The sequence below is a fragment of the Mustela erminea genome, chromosome 6 (genome assembly GCF_009829155.1).
Source record: "Mustela erminea isolate mMusErm1 chromosome 6, mMusErm1.Pri, whole genome shotgun sequence".
Lineage (NCBI taxonomy): Eukaryota > Metazoa > Chordata > Mammalia > Carnivora > Mustelidae > Mustela > Mustela erminea.
Genome location: NC_045619.1, coordinates 118,135,027 through 118,152,355, shown reverse-complemented (window position 1 = coordinate 118,152,355; position 17,329 = coordinate 118,135,027). Strand labels below are relative to the sequence as shown.

The following is a 17,329-nucleotide window of genomic DNA, read 5'->3' as shown; positions in this document are numbered from 1 at the left end:
CTATCCAATGTTACTGGAAAGACCCACTCCCACACTGGTCTGTCCTCAGCAAGGCAGCTACACAGAGGCAGGAATGGAAGCCATCTTTCTTCACTAATCATGGTAGCCTGGCCAAGATCAGAGCTGAGGAATCTTCTGCTAATGGCCCATTTACTGCCTGGAACTTGCTTAGGAAAGCTGTGACTTCAGATCCCAGAGTTAAGAACCTGGTACTTTTTTCACTAATATAGCAGAGATAATTTTTGCTCTGCAACTCAGGGTCTAAAAAACATCACACTAATTTATTTCTCTAAACCCAGTGAAAATGTGGTTATATTCTCACTCACAAAGGTGGTAGGGATTTACTCATTCTTCCTCTCCCCCAGCTTACACTGTACCTTAAGATGGGAAAGGGGTCTCCCGTTTATCAATCCTGGTTGCCACTGAGATGCTCAGTGCCCAAGAACTGGAGATCCATTTGAATGTCAAAGACATCCCTCAGAGGCCAAACCCCAAGATCCTTTGCTGTGCCTAAGACACACCTCTTAGAACTTACTACCCCTCCTGTGCCCACATGCCCAGGGGTCAGATGTCTGGCGCCCTCTTGAAGCAGGGACAGTGTGGGCTTCTCTAATTACAGATGTCACTCCTTTCCTTCTGGGGTTCTTGTCTCCATCCCCCATTTCCAAGCCTCAGAGCACTTCTCCGCCCTTTGAGGGTTCAGCTTTTTTCAAAATAAAGCTCCCTAACTCTGTGTAAGAGGCAATGGGAGCCTCAGACATTCAAGTCTCAAAATCCTGCTTGCCCTGAGGAAGGGCAAAAGGAAAAGTATTTCTCCTTTCTGAATCTTCTCCAGCTGCTGAAGGAAACAGAAAGGCAAATGTCCAGAAACCAGCCTGCCACGTTTCTTTTTTCTTTTTTTGGAGTTAGACTCTTCAAAAAGTATTAAACTCAGGCTGAAAATGGAAACACTGTATTCTTTCATCAAGACTGCATGTTAGGGCTGGCTGATGGACCAACACTTTGCAAAGATCCTTTGATTCTCTGTGCCTTTGCAAGTAACTGCCTGAATTCTTGGTGGTAGAATCAGCTGCTCTTCGGAAAACAAACCATTAGAGAATTCCAACTGGCAAAGCTTGCCATCCATCAGCTCCCAGGATTACCTCTGGCGAAACAAAGGATGTATTTCCTTCATATGTCCACTAACTTCCCGATAATTTAAGTTTGAATTTTATCTCATTCATCAAGTTTTTCAATGCCTATGTCTCCAGTACTTAAATTCTTCAAATAAAATTTTTTTTCCTAAATTTTTATCCATTCTTAGTCTGGACCCCAAACATACAAGGTATAAGGCGTAAAGAAATCTTGTGCCAGGACTAGCCCAGGCCATGAGCACAAAGTGAGAAGTAAATACATAAAGGCCTTCATGGGTCTTAGGCTTATGCAGTCAGGCCCTGTCCTAAATATTTTACATACACTGACTTATTTCATCCTCCTCACAACCTTGTTATCCTTACTTCCTAGGTGAGAAAACTGAGACACAGAGAGGTTAAGAAACTTGTCTAAGGCTACACAGCTAACAGGTGGCCAAGGCAAGATTCTGTGCTCTTAACACAGGGCTTTGACTCTAGATTGTGGTTAAATGTTAACAAGGAAATAAAGAGGATACTAATGGGAAGGCTATCTGGTGGGGTAAGGTGCGTGGAGGGCACTTTCATTGTGTTGATTAGGAAAGGTTAGGGAGGAGGCAGCAGTGTTTGAGCTAAAACCTGACGATGACAAGGAGTCAGCTATACAAAGACTGGGGCCAGGAGGATGGGAGAGTATTCCTAGCAGGAGGAACAAGAAATGCAGAAAAAAGCCAAGCGAGGAAAGAGTCTCTTAAGGGCAGAAATGTGACTTGGGGGCGGGAAAGCCTTGGGGGGGGCGTGCAGGGAGAAGAACATGGGACAGATGTGGAGAAGATGCTTTTAGGAGCCATGAGAAGCTGCTGACATGCTTAGTCACAGAGATTATGACATGATATGAGTTGTTTCTGAAGTCACTGGCTGCTAGGTGACAGGGATGAGTGAGAACCTGGAATCGAGGGGGCTTGGAAAAGGGTTATGTAGCTGAGGATAAAAGGTAACGTGGACCCTGGTGGGGTCAGGTTGCAAGAGATAAGGCTAGATGGAGCAGGAGGTCCTGATGCTCAGGACAATCTGGCCACCTAAAGAAGTGTTGACTTATTCCTAAGAGCCAGAGAAGCCCTGAACAGGTGGAAGCAAAGAAGTCCTATGATCAAATCTGAGTTCTAGGAGAATGAGTCGAGCTGGTGTGGACAATGTCTTGGAGGGACAAGCTTGCAGTCCAGCCAGGAGGCTTCTGGAGACCTCTCAGTGAAAGGTGAGGGGAATCAATGAGGCCGGGGCCCTGGTTATTTGTTCAGCAAAGATGTAATGTCATCGGGCACTGTTGGACTAACTCAGACAAGAGGCTGCTCTCAAGGAACTTTCCAGAGCCATTTATGAGGACAGGCTTGATGATAACCTGAATGTAAGGAATGAGAGAAAGGAAGGAGATAAAAGACCCCTGTATCCCTGTTCTGGCATTTGGGAAGACTGTGCAGAGGGAAACTGTGCAGGAAGATGGGGAATCTGGAAAGAGGATTTGCCAATGGGACAAGTTCAGTTCAGGACAAATTAACAATTCCATTGGCCAAGGTGGAAAATCAGCAGGTAGATGTAGAAACAATCCAATGACTTTTTGAAGGATGGGAACTAAATACCCCAAGAGAAAGGTCTGAACACTATTACCCCTTCATTAGCTGGTGTAGTCAAAACAGATCAACACTGGAAATGCTCTTTCAGTGAAATAGCACTCCCTCTGAGCACTCTCTCAACTCCATCATGAAAGAATGGGGCTTTGCATTAAAACAAACTTCAGGGACTCCCAAGGTACAGAAACCTCCCATCTAAACATGGCTTCTCATGACTCAGACTCAGATAATTAAGTCAAGTTCCCCAGTCAAGGGTCTGTGATGACAACAGGTTGAAATAAGGTCATCCTTACCACCGGTGGTCATTCACCTTTTTCTCCAATACTAATTGTATACAGAAATTCCCTTCTGTTGACTGGGAGACATCCTGAACTGCCAGACATTTTCACCAGAGATCTTTAGAGAAGAATATACCAACTGTGGCTAGAAAGAGTTAATTTTCAATCATTGGGAAGAAAGAATATACAATGTTTCTTTTTTATTATGAACTTTTTAAGTCTTCACTCCTGCCAGTGTCAGGAAAACAATTGTGTTAGATCTAATCCTTCAACTATGGTTAAAGGGGAAGCCATTTCTCCCTTGAAGGTTGGGTGGATGGATGGATGAATGAATGGAGACATGTTGGGATTTCAAGCGATGAGTGAGTTTTAGAGAAAGATTTTTACCCCTGAGACAAGCCGGCTTTCCCACCCGCAGTAAGCGGGTGCTCCTGTCTGCCTCTCCCTTTATTTTATCAAACCGTGTTTTGACAATTCATGGAAAAAAAAAATGTGTCTAGGGCAAATTGAGCTGCTGAAGCAATAAACATTTAGACACATAATGTGAATTGAGTTATTGTTCTTCGTAGGGATATTTCTCTGAGTTTGTTTCTCTTTTTTTGGAAAGAGAACGTGTCAGCCTGTTTCCCTCCCCCAGGTCTCTTGAAATGGAAGTCTCCTTTCCCTGTAATTGTTGCGAATCCTTGACAATAGCTCCAAGACTAGGTTATCTCGCAGGAACTTCCATTTCCAAAGAGTTGAGGGAGGTAAAGACTCAGAACAATTGGACATGGAGGGTTAAGAGCTGCATCTTCAGCCCAGTTCAGCTCAGGTGGCCCCTCTCTGCGGCTCACAGGGTAGGAGAAGGACTCCCGCGGTGGCTTTGGTGGGTTTTGGCTGGGGGTGGGGGGTGGAATCCTCCGTTTCGAAATCCCTGCTCTTCTTCCTCTCCACGCCTGACCCCGCACAGCCTCTCGCGGTTAGCAGGCGCGTTCGGGACCTAACTTTGTCCTGACTGCGTGTGCGGCGGCGAGGGAACGCGAGGCTTGGCCGGCTCCGGGCGCCCCCGGCTCCCGCGGCGTGGAAGGGGCCGGGCCGCGCCAGGCGCGCGGGGAGCGGCCGCTCATTGTTGTCCGGGAGCGGGCGGCGCGCAGAGCCGCGCGCCGGGCCGCGCGGGGCCCGCCGGAGCCCTCCTTCGGCACCGCCCCGCAGCCGCCCGGCCTCCCGCGGCCCGCCTGCCCTTGCCGGCCGCGCCTGGGCCCCGCGCGCAGGGCGGGAGAAGCGGAGCAGGGGGCGCCGGGGGCGTGGCGCGGGGCGGGGAGGCGGGCTGGGCGCCCCGCAGCATGCGGCGGGCCCGGCGCGGGTGGGGGGCGGGCCGGCGGCGGTGCGCCCTGGCGCGCGGCCAGGCTCGGCGTGAGCGGCGCGAGCGGGCGATGGGCTGACGGCGGACCCGCGGCGGGGCGGCGGCAGGGCCGGGGCGGTGGCGGCGGTGGCGGCGGGGGTGGCGGTGGCGGCGGCGGCGGCGGGGGCGGGGGCGCGCCGGGACCCGGCGGGGCGGCTGCGGGCACCGTGGAGGAGGCGGAGGCGCCGGGCGCTGATGCTGCCTGCTAGGCCACGGGCCTGCGCACCCCAGGGCGAATGGGACGCCGGTTTCGGTGGATCGGCCGCTGCAAACCTCAAGTTCCTCGGCTCCTAGCGAAGCGCAACAAATAAAAAGGTAATGTGTCTTTGTTTCCCAGCCGCGACTGCTAGGAGGAGGTTGATTATGCGCACTTGTGTGTCCATTTTTAAATGCTGGGCTGGTGAAAGGGACATGACTCTTCTTTACTGGAAGCGTAGAGTATTTAATGTCGCGGATGTGACATTTTTTCATTGCAAACCCCACGTGCGGCACCTACTACACTCCCTTCTGCTACCCGTCCCCTCCCCCCATACACTTTCTCTGGCATCTCAACCTCACACTGTCTGAATTTACCCAGGGAGAAAGGAAACGACATTGCAGAAAGCAGCCCTGGGTGGGATTTTATTTATTTATTCATTTATTTATTTATTTTAAGAAAAGCCATTTTTATGAAAGTGACAGGAGAGTCCTGTCCTTTGCGTGCCTCAGGGTGGCAGGAAGCAGACAGATGATCCTGCTAAAATACACTGCTCTTTTACACTCCAAATGGCTGCAGCAAGTTTGATGCATTGAGAAAGGGGAGGAGGAGAACGGGAGGAAACCTTTAGTACGTGGTCATTTGAAAATGACCAAACGCATTGCATCTGTGTTGCAGACAGATGCCCAAACGTTTGTGCCTATTGCCTTTAGAGAAGATGAATCAGTCCTGCACTTTGAAAGCTGTGCGCGCCGCCCCTGTGTAATAAGGAACCTGGTGCTTTTCTCCAATACCTTGTGAGCGAAGTAACCGCTCAGTAGATTCAAGCAAATTCTGCAAAATTTCCGAGGGATGGCCGTTCTAATAATAGCGCTGGCGGTGGTTTCCTAATAGACACCCTCATTCTGAATGATGCATCCCTGCCCGGCTGCCTGCCGGAAGCTCAGCTTGCTGAGCTGGGTGATCCAATGCCGGCAAAGGACTCCCTGACCCCACCGTGAATGGATGAGACTCTTTCTCCCCTATGAATGGAACATCCCAGTAGAGGCTGCCGGGGCTGCTTTGGCGTCTTGCAGTTTGAAACCGCACAGCTTCGCGTGAAAGGAATTCTCAGAACACCTAAGACAGGCACATTTCTCAATCGGAGCTTTTCACTGCTGGCGGGCTGTTCAGTAGCGGTGGGGAGGGGTGTGTGTGTGCTACCGGTGTATTTTTAGGCACCTGGTCAGACTGACTTATCTGCGTTTACCTGACTGGGTTTTGAGCAGCTGCTTAGACATCCCTCCTGGCTCTGCATCCCCTAAGTCTCATCCTTTTCCAAAAGTGGGAGTGCCAGGTGTGGGAAAGCACCAGCCAGAGAGCCCAGAGCAAACTTCTGACTTCATCCAGGGAAGCCACTCCCAGCCCTGGGGAATTGGACACAGAAATCTCTACCTTACACTTACTGGAACTTAGCTGTGTATGCCATCTTGAAAATATGGACCGAAGTGTGGGGGTTAGGGTGGCGGAGGGAGAACACATTTCACTGTTTTGTTTCTGGTCTTTTCATTGCTGCATGTTCATGCATTTGACCCCATTTCTCTGGAGTCTGACTTGGACAAGGCCAGAGAGCCAAACCCTTAGATCAGCAGAAACTGGATTTTGATTCTCAACGTGTCGCTTAGCTCCGGCAACGCAGAGTATCAGGGGCTGAGTCCCTTCTGTTGACTGAGGGAACCATTCTGCTGCAAATGAAATCTGGATTTATTTAAGGCACAACAGGAATGAGGGTCATGCAGCAAATAGATTGGAATCCATTTGGTGCTGAGAGGTTAAATAGCCACAGTTAATGTAATTGGAAGCAATATTTGGACTTGCTTTGAAATCGATACTATATTATCCTGCCAATGAATAGAATGTTGCCTCCTGATAACTTGGAATGAAGTTTTTCACTTGATGTGCAAAGTTGTGTGGGTAGAAGTAACCTCTTAGGAAAAAAAAATAGATTAAAGTCTTCTTGTATTAAAGGGAGGCACTGTTAGTAGAAATGAAGATCAGAGAATCCCTCCACCCTCTTTTGTTCTGACCAAGTGTGATCTGCTGCTGCTGTTGCTGTATTCTCTTTGGCACTTGTCTTGAACTAATTTTATTAATAAGACTTGTTATTTATGGCATAGGGCCTCTTGGTGATTTGTAGATGCTGTTGCCAAGTCCCCTGAGAGCCTGGCAGGTGGCTAGTGCCATTAGCATTATCTTGTCGTTGGGGAAACTGAGACCCCTTGAGGTTCAGTGAGTCACCGATTTCATAATCTCTGAGAAGAGCATCCCAGATGTGTAGAGTGCTCAGTTTTATTGGAACAGCAAAGTCACAGGCTGAGGTCAGAGAACAAGCCAAGAACAATGAGTCCTTGCTTGGGTTCTGGAACTTGGGAGAAGGCTCTGTAGATGAGTCGATATGCCAGTGTTTGTGCAGTAAGGGGCTGTAGAATCAACTTTGATGAGTTGAGGAAAAAGTGTGATGGGTTTGTGATGGGAAAGGTAGCGAAGAGATGAGGGTCCAAAAATCTTATGTGAGGGGACCTGCTGGGCACCTGTGTGCTTCAGTAAGTATGGGATAGAGCGAGACCTCCTCCGCAGATCTCTGCTAACTTTACTGCATACATGCACCACTTGTGTTCACATCATTGCTGTGTGTGTGTGTGTGTGTGTGTGTGTATGTAAGACACAGTTCTACTCACATGCCATATGCTTCTCTGTTACAAGGGTTGCGTTTATCTTGACATACTGAATGAACAAGTGATTTCTATTCTAAAGCTTTGTTCTTTGATAACTACTTCTCTTTTAAAAAAGAAGGAACAGTGCAGCTTCTGGAGAATTTCAATTTTCATATGTCAAAACAAGAAGTAGACATGCTCACGGTTAAAGAACTCTTGAAGTTATTTTAATCTACTCTCCCCACAGTATCAGAATGGATAAGTCCAGATCCAGTGCTGACTTCCATTCACATCTTTTATTTTCTAGGTGCCGCCTGATGTATCAATAAAATGTGTGGCAGAAGTTCTCTGTTAAGGTTTACTCATAGTGAAAATCCCAGCACCTCCATTAGAAATGATTTCTGAGACCTCACAGGAGCATAAGCCTTGGGATAAAGATCTTCTCTTGGTCATTTGATCTAAATTCCCCAAAACTCTAGTCTCCTTGAGCCGAGGTCCCTCAGGCCCACATCCCCTCTTTCCCTCCACAGGACACGGGGCGGTCCCTTTACTCCACCTTCCCACTTCTGCTTCTTTGCTGTCCATTTCTTTCTGAAATGTGATGAAAGCAACAAAAGGCGATACTGGAGGTGAAGTGAGAAAAGGAGAGGGACCATTCCATCAGTTGCATGGGATACACAGATACTTGAACTTGCCCTACAGTGAGCAAAAGCAGGGCTGTAAAGCATCTGGACAAAGTGGCTACTATTATGGAGTGGTGGGATCTGAGTCTTTTACCTTGTGTTCATTCGAGCCCTAATTAGAGTCTGGTACTTCCATAGCATTTCCCTCCGTTGTTTTTCCCAAGATGTCTAATCTGAAAAGCTGGTACAGTAACTCTTGGAGCTCTGGGCTTCAGGGTCCCCACTGCACACACAGGCCTGTTGGTTTCACTACCGTGTCCTGCAAGAAGTTTTCTGAATCAACCTAAATCCAGCTTATCCAAAATTCTCTCCACAGCAGTTTCCTCTGGTTCCCCAAATCCATCAGCTCCCACCTTTTCCTGTGTCCCAAGGGATCAGCATGTCTTTCTCTTTTAAGAAATAATTTAGACATACCCTTACATTTATGGCAGTCGGTTCCCCTCCTAGAAGCATCACCTTAAAAATAATCAGTCATTATTATGCCTCTCTTCCTCTCGCAGAAGGTGATCAGAGCCATTGCTCCTACTTAGTGAGTCGCATTAATCCTCATGTAAGGCCTAGTGAGTGTGTATGTGAGTGCATGTGTGTGTATTCAGTTCTTAACCGTATCAGTGGAAGTTGGGTAATTACTGACAAGAATAAAGACCATGATTATTGGAAGGGATATGAAGAATAGAAGGAATCTGGTTCAGCTTAGTGGCCTTATTACTACCAAATAAGAATCAAAGAAAATAACCAAATAAAAATCAAGGCTGGTGGCCTCAGTCAGAACACAGGCATCGCTAACTCTAATTCACACGTGGAACATCTAGATCTAGGTTGTTAAGCTAGATCTCTATTGTCTGTGGTGGTTTCTGGTTTTTTTTGTTTTGTTTTGTTTTAAATTTTTTTTTTTTAATTTTTTTTTTTAAGATTTTTATTTATTTGCTAGAGAGAGAGAGAGAGATACAGAGCGCAAGCACAGGCAGACAGAGTGGCAGGCTAGAGGCAGAGGGAGAAGCAGGCTCCCCGCCGAGCAAGGAGCCCGATGTGGGACTCGATCCCAGGACGCTGGGATCATGACCTGAGCCGAAGGCAGCCGCTTAACCAACTGAGCCACCCAGGCGTCCCTGTTTTGTTTTGTTTTAAACTTGGAGCCCTGGCTATTCCATGATGTATCACAAGAAGAAATTAGTTGTCCATGGTTGAGAGCATCTGTACATGCACACTCTTGCCCCTAAACTCTGACTATGTCCACCTGGGTCTTCTGGTCTCCCTCTTACTAGCAATTACTTACCAGCCCATGGTTACTGCATACTTCCTATTCACTTAACATTCACTGCATTGAACTCCCTGATTGTGAGGGGCACATGGTAGATCCTACTGGAATAAGTCAGTCACTGAGTGACTTTATCATACCTTGCTCCCACATGGATATAATTAGGCATCTTTAGAACACCCCGTGGCCTAAACTAAAATGTATCCTGTGAAGTCAGCTTGTGGGTACCTTGCATTAGCTTATGTTGTGGTGTGGCCTCGCCAATCTTAGGGCCAGAAGTCTTGGTACAGACCAAAAACTCTAAACCTTTTAACAATAATTTTCTCTTCAAATCAGCCAAAACCTAACCCCCCCCGCCCTCCGCCCAAACTTAAGGTGATATAGCTCTACAGTTTCTACGAAGACTAGCCTGTTATTCTCATGATTCAGTCTTCTTTGCAGGGCTTTTCCCTTTCTTTGTCTTTGCTGTACGAAGAATGCATGAAAAAAAAAGGCGTGTAATGGGGAATTAGATTGATAATGCATGACAGCGAATGGAAATGATGATCAGAGTGTTGTCAGGCTGTGCCCCATTCATAACCATAAAATGCACAATTACACTCTCACCACACGCCTGTGAACAAGTGTGTAGATGTGACAAACCCAGACTAGGAAACCGAATAGTGTGGAGCCAGCTGGAGCGGTGCGGTGTACCTATACACCGAGCTGGGGAATGCAGTGCTGGCTTACCCATTCCTCTGCTCCCACTGGCTGCCCCCAATGGACATCAGATACTCATTTCTCTGTCTCAGAGAGAGAGAGCAGAAGAGAGGGGAGGGTGAGGACAAGAACCAGATTGGAGCTGAACACAATGGAGAGTAGTGTTCGCCGTTCTCAATCCCCTTTTATTGGGATCGTCAAGTGTTTTGTAACAGAGTAACTACAGAGTGACCAGTAGCACAGATGTAGCCTGTAGGTCTTGGCCAGAGGACAGAGGCCTCAAACCCATCAGAGTAACGGGGGCTAATGACACATCAAATGTTCCATGCCGGCTGTGAACTAGGCACAGATGGGATTTGGGGATTATCGGTCCAGTCAAAGATTTCAGATAGTTGGAGTTCTAGGAATGAGAAGGGGTATGCAGACCATATTAACAGTTGAAGAGAACCCCAGAGATGCTCAGGGCCCTCGCCACGGCCTCAGTTACAGCACCAAGACTGGAGTCCCCATTGCCTGGCAAGGACTTAGATGGGGCATGCAAGTATGGTGGACAAGAGAGTGAACCATAATATCATCTAGTGTGGCTTTGATTCCCGGTTTTGCCTCTTGCTAGCTCTGAGGCCTTGGACGAATGACTGAACCACTGAATCTCTCAAAGCTTCCATTTCTTCATTGACAAGAAACATTACATTCGGAGGAGCCAGTGAAACACTATCTGTGAAACACCTAGCACAAAAACATGAAAGACTTAGAATAAGTGATTTTTGTCTTTGCATCCCCACCCTCACCCCCCCCCAACCCCCGCAGCGTGACTTGGTTATGTCACCGGAAGGTTCAGCAAGGTACTTGAGAGCACACAGTGGGGTGTGAGAAGGCCACTGGCCCTGGAAGTACGACTCGAGTAAGTGGTACCTCCTCCCGCCACCAGTGTGTTTTCTGTGTCTGTGGATTTGCCTGTCCTGAAACTTTCGTATCAGTAGGCTCATACAGGAGGTGACCTTATAGTCTGGCTTCTTGCACACAGCATCGTGTTTTCAAGGTGAAGCCATGTTGTAGTTTTTGGCAGTAAGTCTTTCCTTTTTATGGTTGAATAATATTCCGTCATTGTGGGTACAGTGCCTTCTGTGTATCCATTCAGCTGCTGATGGACATTTGGGTTGATGCCACCTTTTGACTGTTGAATAGTGTTCCTAGGAATACTGGTGGACAAGTGTTTGTTTGAACAACTCTTCTCAGCTCTTCACATACAGACATAGGAGGGAGTTTCTTTTTTTTTTTTTTTCTTATTTCATTTTTTAAAAATTTTATCATGTTAGATGAGAGGGTTGTGTTTCGTGGGTACCCTGTTTGCTTTTGGGGTGATGAAAACATTTTAGAAATGAAGGTGATGGTTGTACACCTCTGCGAGTACTGAGTGCCACTGAATTGTACACTTTGTTTAAAATGGTGAATTTTATGTTACAAGAATTTTACCTCAATAAAACAAATAATACGTAAATATCAAATAATATCAAATTTACATTCTTCACAATATAACAAATTGTCTTTTCTTGAAAAAAAAAAAAAAAAAGTAAATGGTACCTCCTCACCTACAATCCTGAGACACGTTTTGTAAAGAGAAAGCAGCATAAGGGAACAGCTGTTAGCTCTGAGACTATGTGTCCTCTGGCCTCCCAGAAAGACTTCTGCAGGCAAAGGCATCACCTTAGCGATCCTCTCCTATTCGGATGGTAAAGACTTGTTGGCATCCTTCCACATCCGTGAGACTCCAGTGGGTCCTGGAACATTAATATGGGGAGGGTTGTTTGGGGTGGGAAAAGAGGAAAATAAGAGAGATGATTTTGCTTTGGCACTGAAAAGCAGAGGGAGAATTTGAATTCTTCCGTTTTCAAAAATGGTAGGAAAAATAATCCTAGAATCAAAACCAGAATGACAGAGGTTATGTCAATCAGTGGTAATGCCATCTTTTTCTTCACAACAGAGGCAAAAATCCAGTCACTATGTTCCGTTCTTTGATTACTTCCCATTCATTGCCGTTATTAGGTGAATTTTCAGCTTCTATTTACTTATGCTTCACTCAAGTAACTACTGCAAAGTTAGTAGCAAAAATAAGCCTAGAACCTGAATGTCCTAAATGTTTGTGGGAGTTATTTTTATCATTGCACCCACTGCCTGACAACCCCGAAAATATTGAGTTTTTCTGTAGCAGGAGCAGTCAACATACCAATTTGCATAATATTCATTAGAAATTATTTAAGCTCTTAATAACCTTCTTGGTGTTAGATAAAATAAATCAGAATGATATGTGGTCCATCTTCTGGAGGCAGATTAAACAGGCAAAAGAATAAGAGCATGAAATAAGTATAAAAACAGGGAAAGTATTTCTAGAACATGATAGCCATGTGCAGGACCAGGATGTATTTTAGGTGTACCCTCAGGGACAGCTTATAAGAATAGTTCTCCTGGACAGGGTGGAGTGAGTGTTTTTCTGGAGAAAATATAATCTTGGATTTGTTTGTGGTTCCTGCTTTCTTTCTTGTGGAAAATATGGTTTCTTTGTCCCTGTACAATGTGGTTTGTCCTTCCCCCGCCCCCCCCCCCGCCATTTCTAAGGTTGTAACTTACTTCGTACATAGAGAATTTACACTGTTAAGATACAGAGATCTAGAACTTCCAACTTGGAAAGATATCCAGATACTCAAAGAATAATATCCAAAAACAAAAAAACAAAAACAAAAACACCACAGGTTTGTTGTTTGTTTTGTTTTTTGTGTGTGTGTGTCTTTTTCTTGTTGCTCTGCAGCTAGATTCTTCTTTTCCTCTTGCCAACAGAACTGACCACACTTTTAGGGAACTGACAAAACCCATCAGAAAAAAATCTCATAATCTCTTGTTTTAGATCTTGTTTTCGGTTTTACACTGGAAATGGAAAGAAGTCAGTATGTGAGGACACGTGCTTATCTGCATGGGGGACAGGTGGGAACAAGGACGCTCGGGTTCTTGAAGTTTCCCGAGTGAGCCGGAGGAGAGTGGGCGTGAGGACAGAGCCCAGCACAGGCTCCTGCCCTTCTCTCCAGCCGCTCACCCAGGGAGGGCGGCTTGCCTGCCAGACGGGCTTTGAAATGGCCAGTTCTCCATTTGGCTATGTATCAGTTTTCTCCCAGCGTGACCCCTCAGAGGAACACCCTGTGACAGTAGTCCCGAGTTAGCAAAGGCGGTGGCGAGTGTCACCTCTGACTACTTCGACCGGTGGTGGTTTGACGACCTCTGTTCCTCCTCCTCCTGGGCTCAACCACCATTGTCCTGTGATCAGTGAGTCACTCGCCCCGCCTTGCTCTTCCTCCCGGCTGCATGACTAGTGTTAAGCTCTTCAAGGCTTTACAATAAATTTCTCTAACACCTTGTTCCTGTGTTCCTCCCCAAACTCCTTCGGGGGCTGGGGGGAGGTGCCCACTCATAGATGAGCACCCCCCGTTCTTTCCTGGGTGATTACAAGATCATCGCAGCTTCCCACCTTCCTGTCTGGCACATGCACACGCACATCCCCTCCCCAGCCTCTTTGCCCCCCTCCTGCCCTCATTTCCTATAACCCATAGGACTTCATACGGACTAGAGGGACCCACCACAACCTGGCAGCTCATTTCTGTTCTTAGACCAACTTCCTTAAACTTCTTTTCTTAGACCAACTTTCACACACCATGTCAGTCTGTCTCGGCTACTGTAAAATTGCAAAGGCTGGGGGGGCTTGTAAATGACAGATGATTACTTCTCAAAGTTCTGGAGACAGGGGAGTGTCTGGTGAGGACCTGCGTCCTGGTTCATAGATGGCTGTCTTCACGCTTGTCCTCACAAGGCAGAAGCGAGGAGGGAGCTCTCTGAGCTCTCTTTCATAATGGCATGAATCCCATCACAAGAGCTCCCATCATGACCTCATCACCTCCCGGAGGCCCCCCTCAAGAAACCATCACTTGCAGGTTAAGACTTAACACATGACTCTCTTTAGGGGGAGGGCTGTTGCTAAGGGCAGCAGCACCAGTGTGTCGTCTCTCGTACATAGCCACACACCCCCTTGCCTTTCCCCAAGCACACTTGGCCTTTTCTAGATGTCAGCCTCTTGCAAACACTCAGCCTGGGGACTGGGAAGCCCCCCTGACCCCTCCTGTGCTGGGGACATCCCTGCTCATTGTTGAATTCAGACCTCTGATGATGATACCGTCTCAGGTTCCTCCAAGCAGAGCAGCTCTCCTTCCCTTCCTCTCCCAAAGTGACCTCATGGCGCCTGGCTCTGGGTTTGATCTCCTGAATTGGAATGACCTGTTTATGTAGGATTTCCACCTTGCTAAGAAAGGACCGTGTCTTACTGATCTTTGATTCTGCAGCACCTGATCTTATGTCTGGCATTTATCTGGTGGGTTCTCAACAATATAACTGAGTATTTATTTGTCACATCTTGCGGTTTCCCATTTCCTTGCTTGTTTGCAGATAGCTAGAGTGAGTTTTTCCCTGCATAAGCCTGGTGTCCTTATCCATCTGTCCGCTCTTCTCTCTCTGCTTTTCAGCCAGGATTTCTGTCTCTGGATGTGTCTGTCAGAGGGCCAGAGAGTAAGGATGCTACAACACAGCTGTCATCTTTTATGTGAGGCTGATCTTGGAAACTGCGGCAGAGGGGCAGGAAGTACCTTCATTCAGCCAATCCATCGTTGGGGCAGTCATTCAACACACACTTAATGGTGGGCCTCTTATGTCCCAGGAATGTATCTGTGAACACAACTGATAAAAAGTCTTGCGCTCAGGGAGCTTGCAGGCCAAGAGGAAGAGGCAGACAGCAAACACAGTAAATTTCATGGTGCATTAGACAGTGGCAAATGCTCTAAGAAAACATAAAGCAGCGATCAGAACGTCTGGCAAGGTTTCCATCTTGAATACAGGATCAGAAGGGACACTATGCGAAGGTGATATTTGAGCAGAGCTTTGAAGAGTGTGAAGACCCGAGCCATGGGAGTGTGTGGGGGAGACATTCCAGGCAGATGAAGGAGCTCCTCAAGGGCCCTGGGCGGGAAGAGTGACAGGGAGGGAGCAGTAAGGAGCCGAGTGTGGAAGAGCAGAATGAGGGGCCATGGAGAGGTGGCGGTCCTGTGGGCCCTGAAGCAACCACGGGGAGAGGAGGGATCAGTTGGAGAGTATGGATCTGGGAAGCACCGTGGCCCCCTTGGGCTGCACAGGGATGGTTTGGGTGCTGTGTGGGGACAAGACCGTGAGGCCAGGAAGTGCCCTGGGCGGGGTTTGGAAGGTGGGGAGGGGGTGGCCGTTGCAAGAATCGGGCCAGTGATAAAGTGATGATGAAGTGTTCAGGATCTGGATGTTTTAGAGAGAACCACTGAGGTTTTCTGGTGTGCTGGGTGTGGGATGTGAGATGGAGAGGGAAGTCCCGCAGCTGGGAGCCACAGAACAGAACATGGTGATGGGAGTGGCCATTACCCGGGAGGGGAAAGCTGTGGGTAGAGGTGGTTTAGGGGACAAGACAGGTCAGCAACTCTGTCTGGCACACGCTGAGCCTGAGATCCTGACACAGAGCCAAATGCAGATGTTGAGCGGGCGGGTTTAGACAGAATCACACACGAGCCGGGGAAAGGAGGAATTCAGGGTGGAGAAGCAAAGTGGGGCTTAGCCACCAAGAGGGGTTGCAGAACGATGTGAGGCCTCAGCCCTGCACCTGGCAACATCTGGGGGGACACCGTAAGCACCCAACTTCAAAGAGAAAAGGATATAAGATATAATGAAGTGGAGCACCTGGGTGGCTCAGTGGGTAAGCATCTGCCTTCCGCGCAGGTCATGATCTCAGGGTCCTGGGATCGAGCCCCACATGGGTTTCCCTGCTCAGCGGGGGAGTCTGCTTCTCCCTCTGCCCCATCCCCACTTGTGTGCCCACACATGCATGTTCTCTCTCTCAGATGAATAAAATCTTAAAAAAAAAAATAAATGAAGTACTTCCTTGAAATGTGAAAAACTCTGTTGAGATGTCCCACTGCAGATGGAGCTCTCCATATCCTCCTGAGGGTCTGTCTCTTTTTGGATACATGAAAAGAATATCTCAACCTTCATACTTGAATCAGATTTGTTGATGGGTCATCGGCCTACAATAAACTGCATATATTTGAAGGATCTTATTTGATCGGTTTTGACCCGTGTCCATACTGTGAAGCCATCACCACCATCAGGAACTGTCACTCCATCTTTTCAATCAGTGATACTTCCTGAGACTCTGGTGTGTTTAAGGCTGCCAGGTGGTAGGAAGGATCTAGACTGTAGCCACTACCCATGCCCTCTCTATTTCTGATGCAGCATCCTGGCTTCCCCTACACAGTTCTCTCTCCTAAGGGCTCTGCTGGAAGTACGCTGAAGTTTGGTGCCCTCAGAGTTTGGAATGCCACGTGTAAGCCATTTCACACCGCGCTCCTGGTGAAATCAGGAAAGGGGAAAGATTAGGAACCCTGCCATCCTATCATCAGTGCTGATACAGGCAAAAACCCGTCCCTCGTTCCTCCTTCCACGGAGGCAGCCCAAACAGCAGGCTCAGCTTCATCTTTATTTCTGTGTGTCGGCAACACAATAATTACCTCCTGCCGAAAGCTCTGAGAAATTGTTCTGTGTCCAATTAGAATTTTTGATTTGACTCGCAGATACAACAGAACGTCTTCACTTCTGTAACTGCTCACTGATGATATGCACCCCGGATATTTTTAGATCTGCCCTTTGCCAAACGGTCATTGTGTTTGAAGGCACTGCTTTATTTCCCGAGACAGCTTTTCCACTGAGAGGCTTGTGAACTGTGCGGGGAGGACCTTTGGTTTTGGGGTCCTCTCCCTTCCTCTGCCCAGCACTCTCCTCCATTTCTCTTCTTTACCCAGCCTCATGCCCACCCCCATTTTTAAGTGGTATTCGGGAAGAAATGGAACAGCTCTAGAAACCCGTCCTGTGCGTGGTGCTGTGGCAGCAGCATCAGGATTCCCATAAACAGGTCCCTAGGACAGTCTGGGGTGGTTCATGGGGCAGCCACCCAGTACAGAAACCTCCGACGAGATGAACAGAGGAAGGGAACCACCATGTGCAGCTCGTGCAAGCATGGCGAGTCCCTACCAGGACTCTCCAGCAGAATCCTTTCCAGAGAACCCTAGTTCTGTAAATCTCCGGACAGCAGCCGCCAGCCTGGATGGGCTGCCCCCCATACAGATGTCAGAGGTAGCTGGAGAAACTGCCCTTAATGCAAGCACTTCCGTTTCCTAAGCTCCCCCTACACCCCTTCATAGGGCATTTGGCCAGGGAGGACGAGGCCTTGGAGCTGTCTCCTGGGCTGGGAGCGTCCCGTGGGACTGTGGGTTTCCAGGCAGAGTCATCCATGGTCTT

At 47.8% G+C, this 17,329-nt stretch overlaps 1 protein-coding gene across 10 annotated transcripts in view; it reads left to right on the top strand.

Annotated features, from left to right (window-relative positions):
- FRMD4A (FERM domain containing 4A) overlaps positions 1-17,329 on the top strand; it is a 608,721-nt gene that overhangs the window by 388,328 nt on the left and 203,064 nt on the right. For 2 of the 10 annotated variants that reach the window (XM_032349451.1, XM_032349454.1), the window contains exon 1: positions 3,648-3,851. The exons of 6 other annotated variants lie outside the window; for them this stretch is intronic. In XM_032349451.1, the coding sequence (XP_032205342.1) occupies positions 3,663-3,851 (189 nt within the window). In that variant the 5' untranslated portion in view covers positions 3,648-3,662. Of the gene's footprint in view, positions 1-2,066; positions 2,365-3,647; positions 3,852-4,517; positions 4,712-17,329 lie in introns of those variants that run through there. 2 more of the 10 variants (XM_032349461.1, XM_032349460.1) reach the window with 2 other exon arrangements.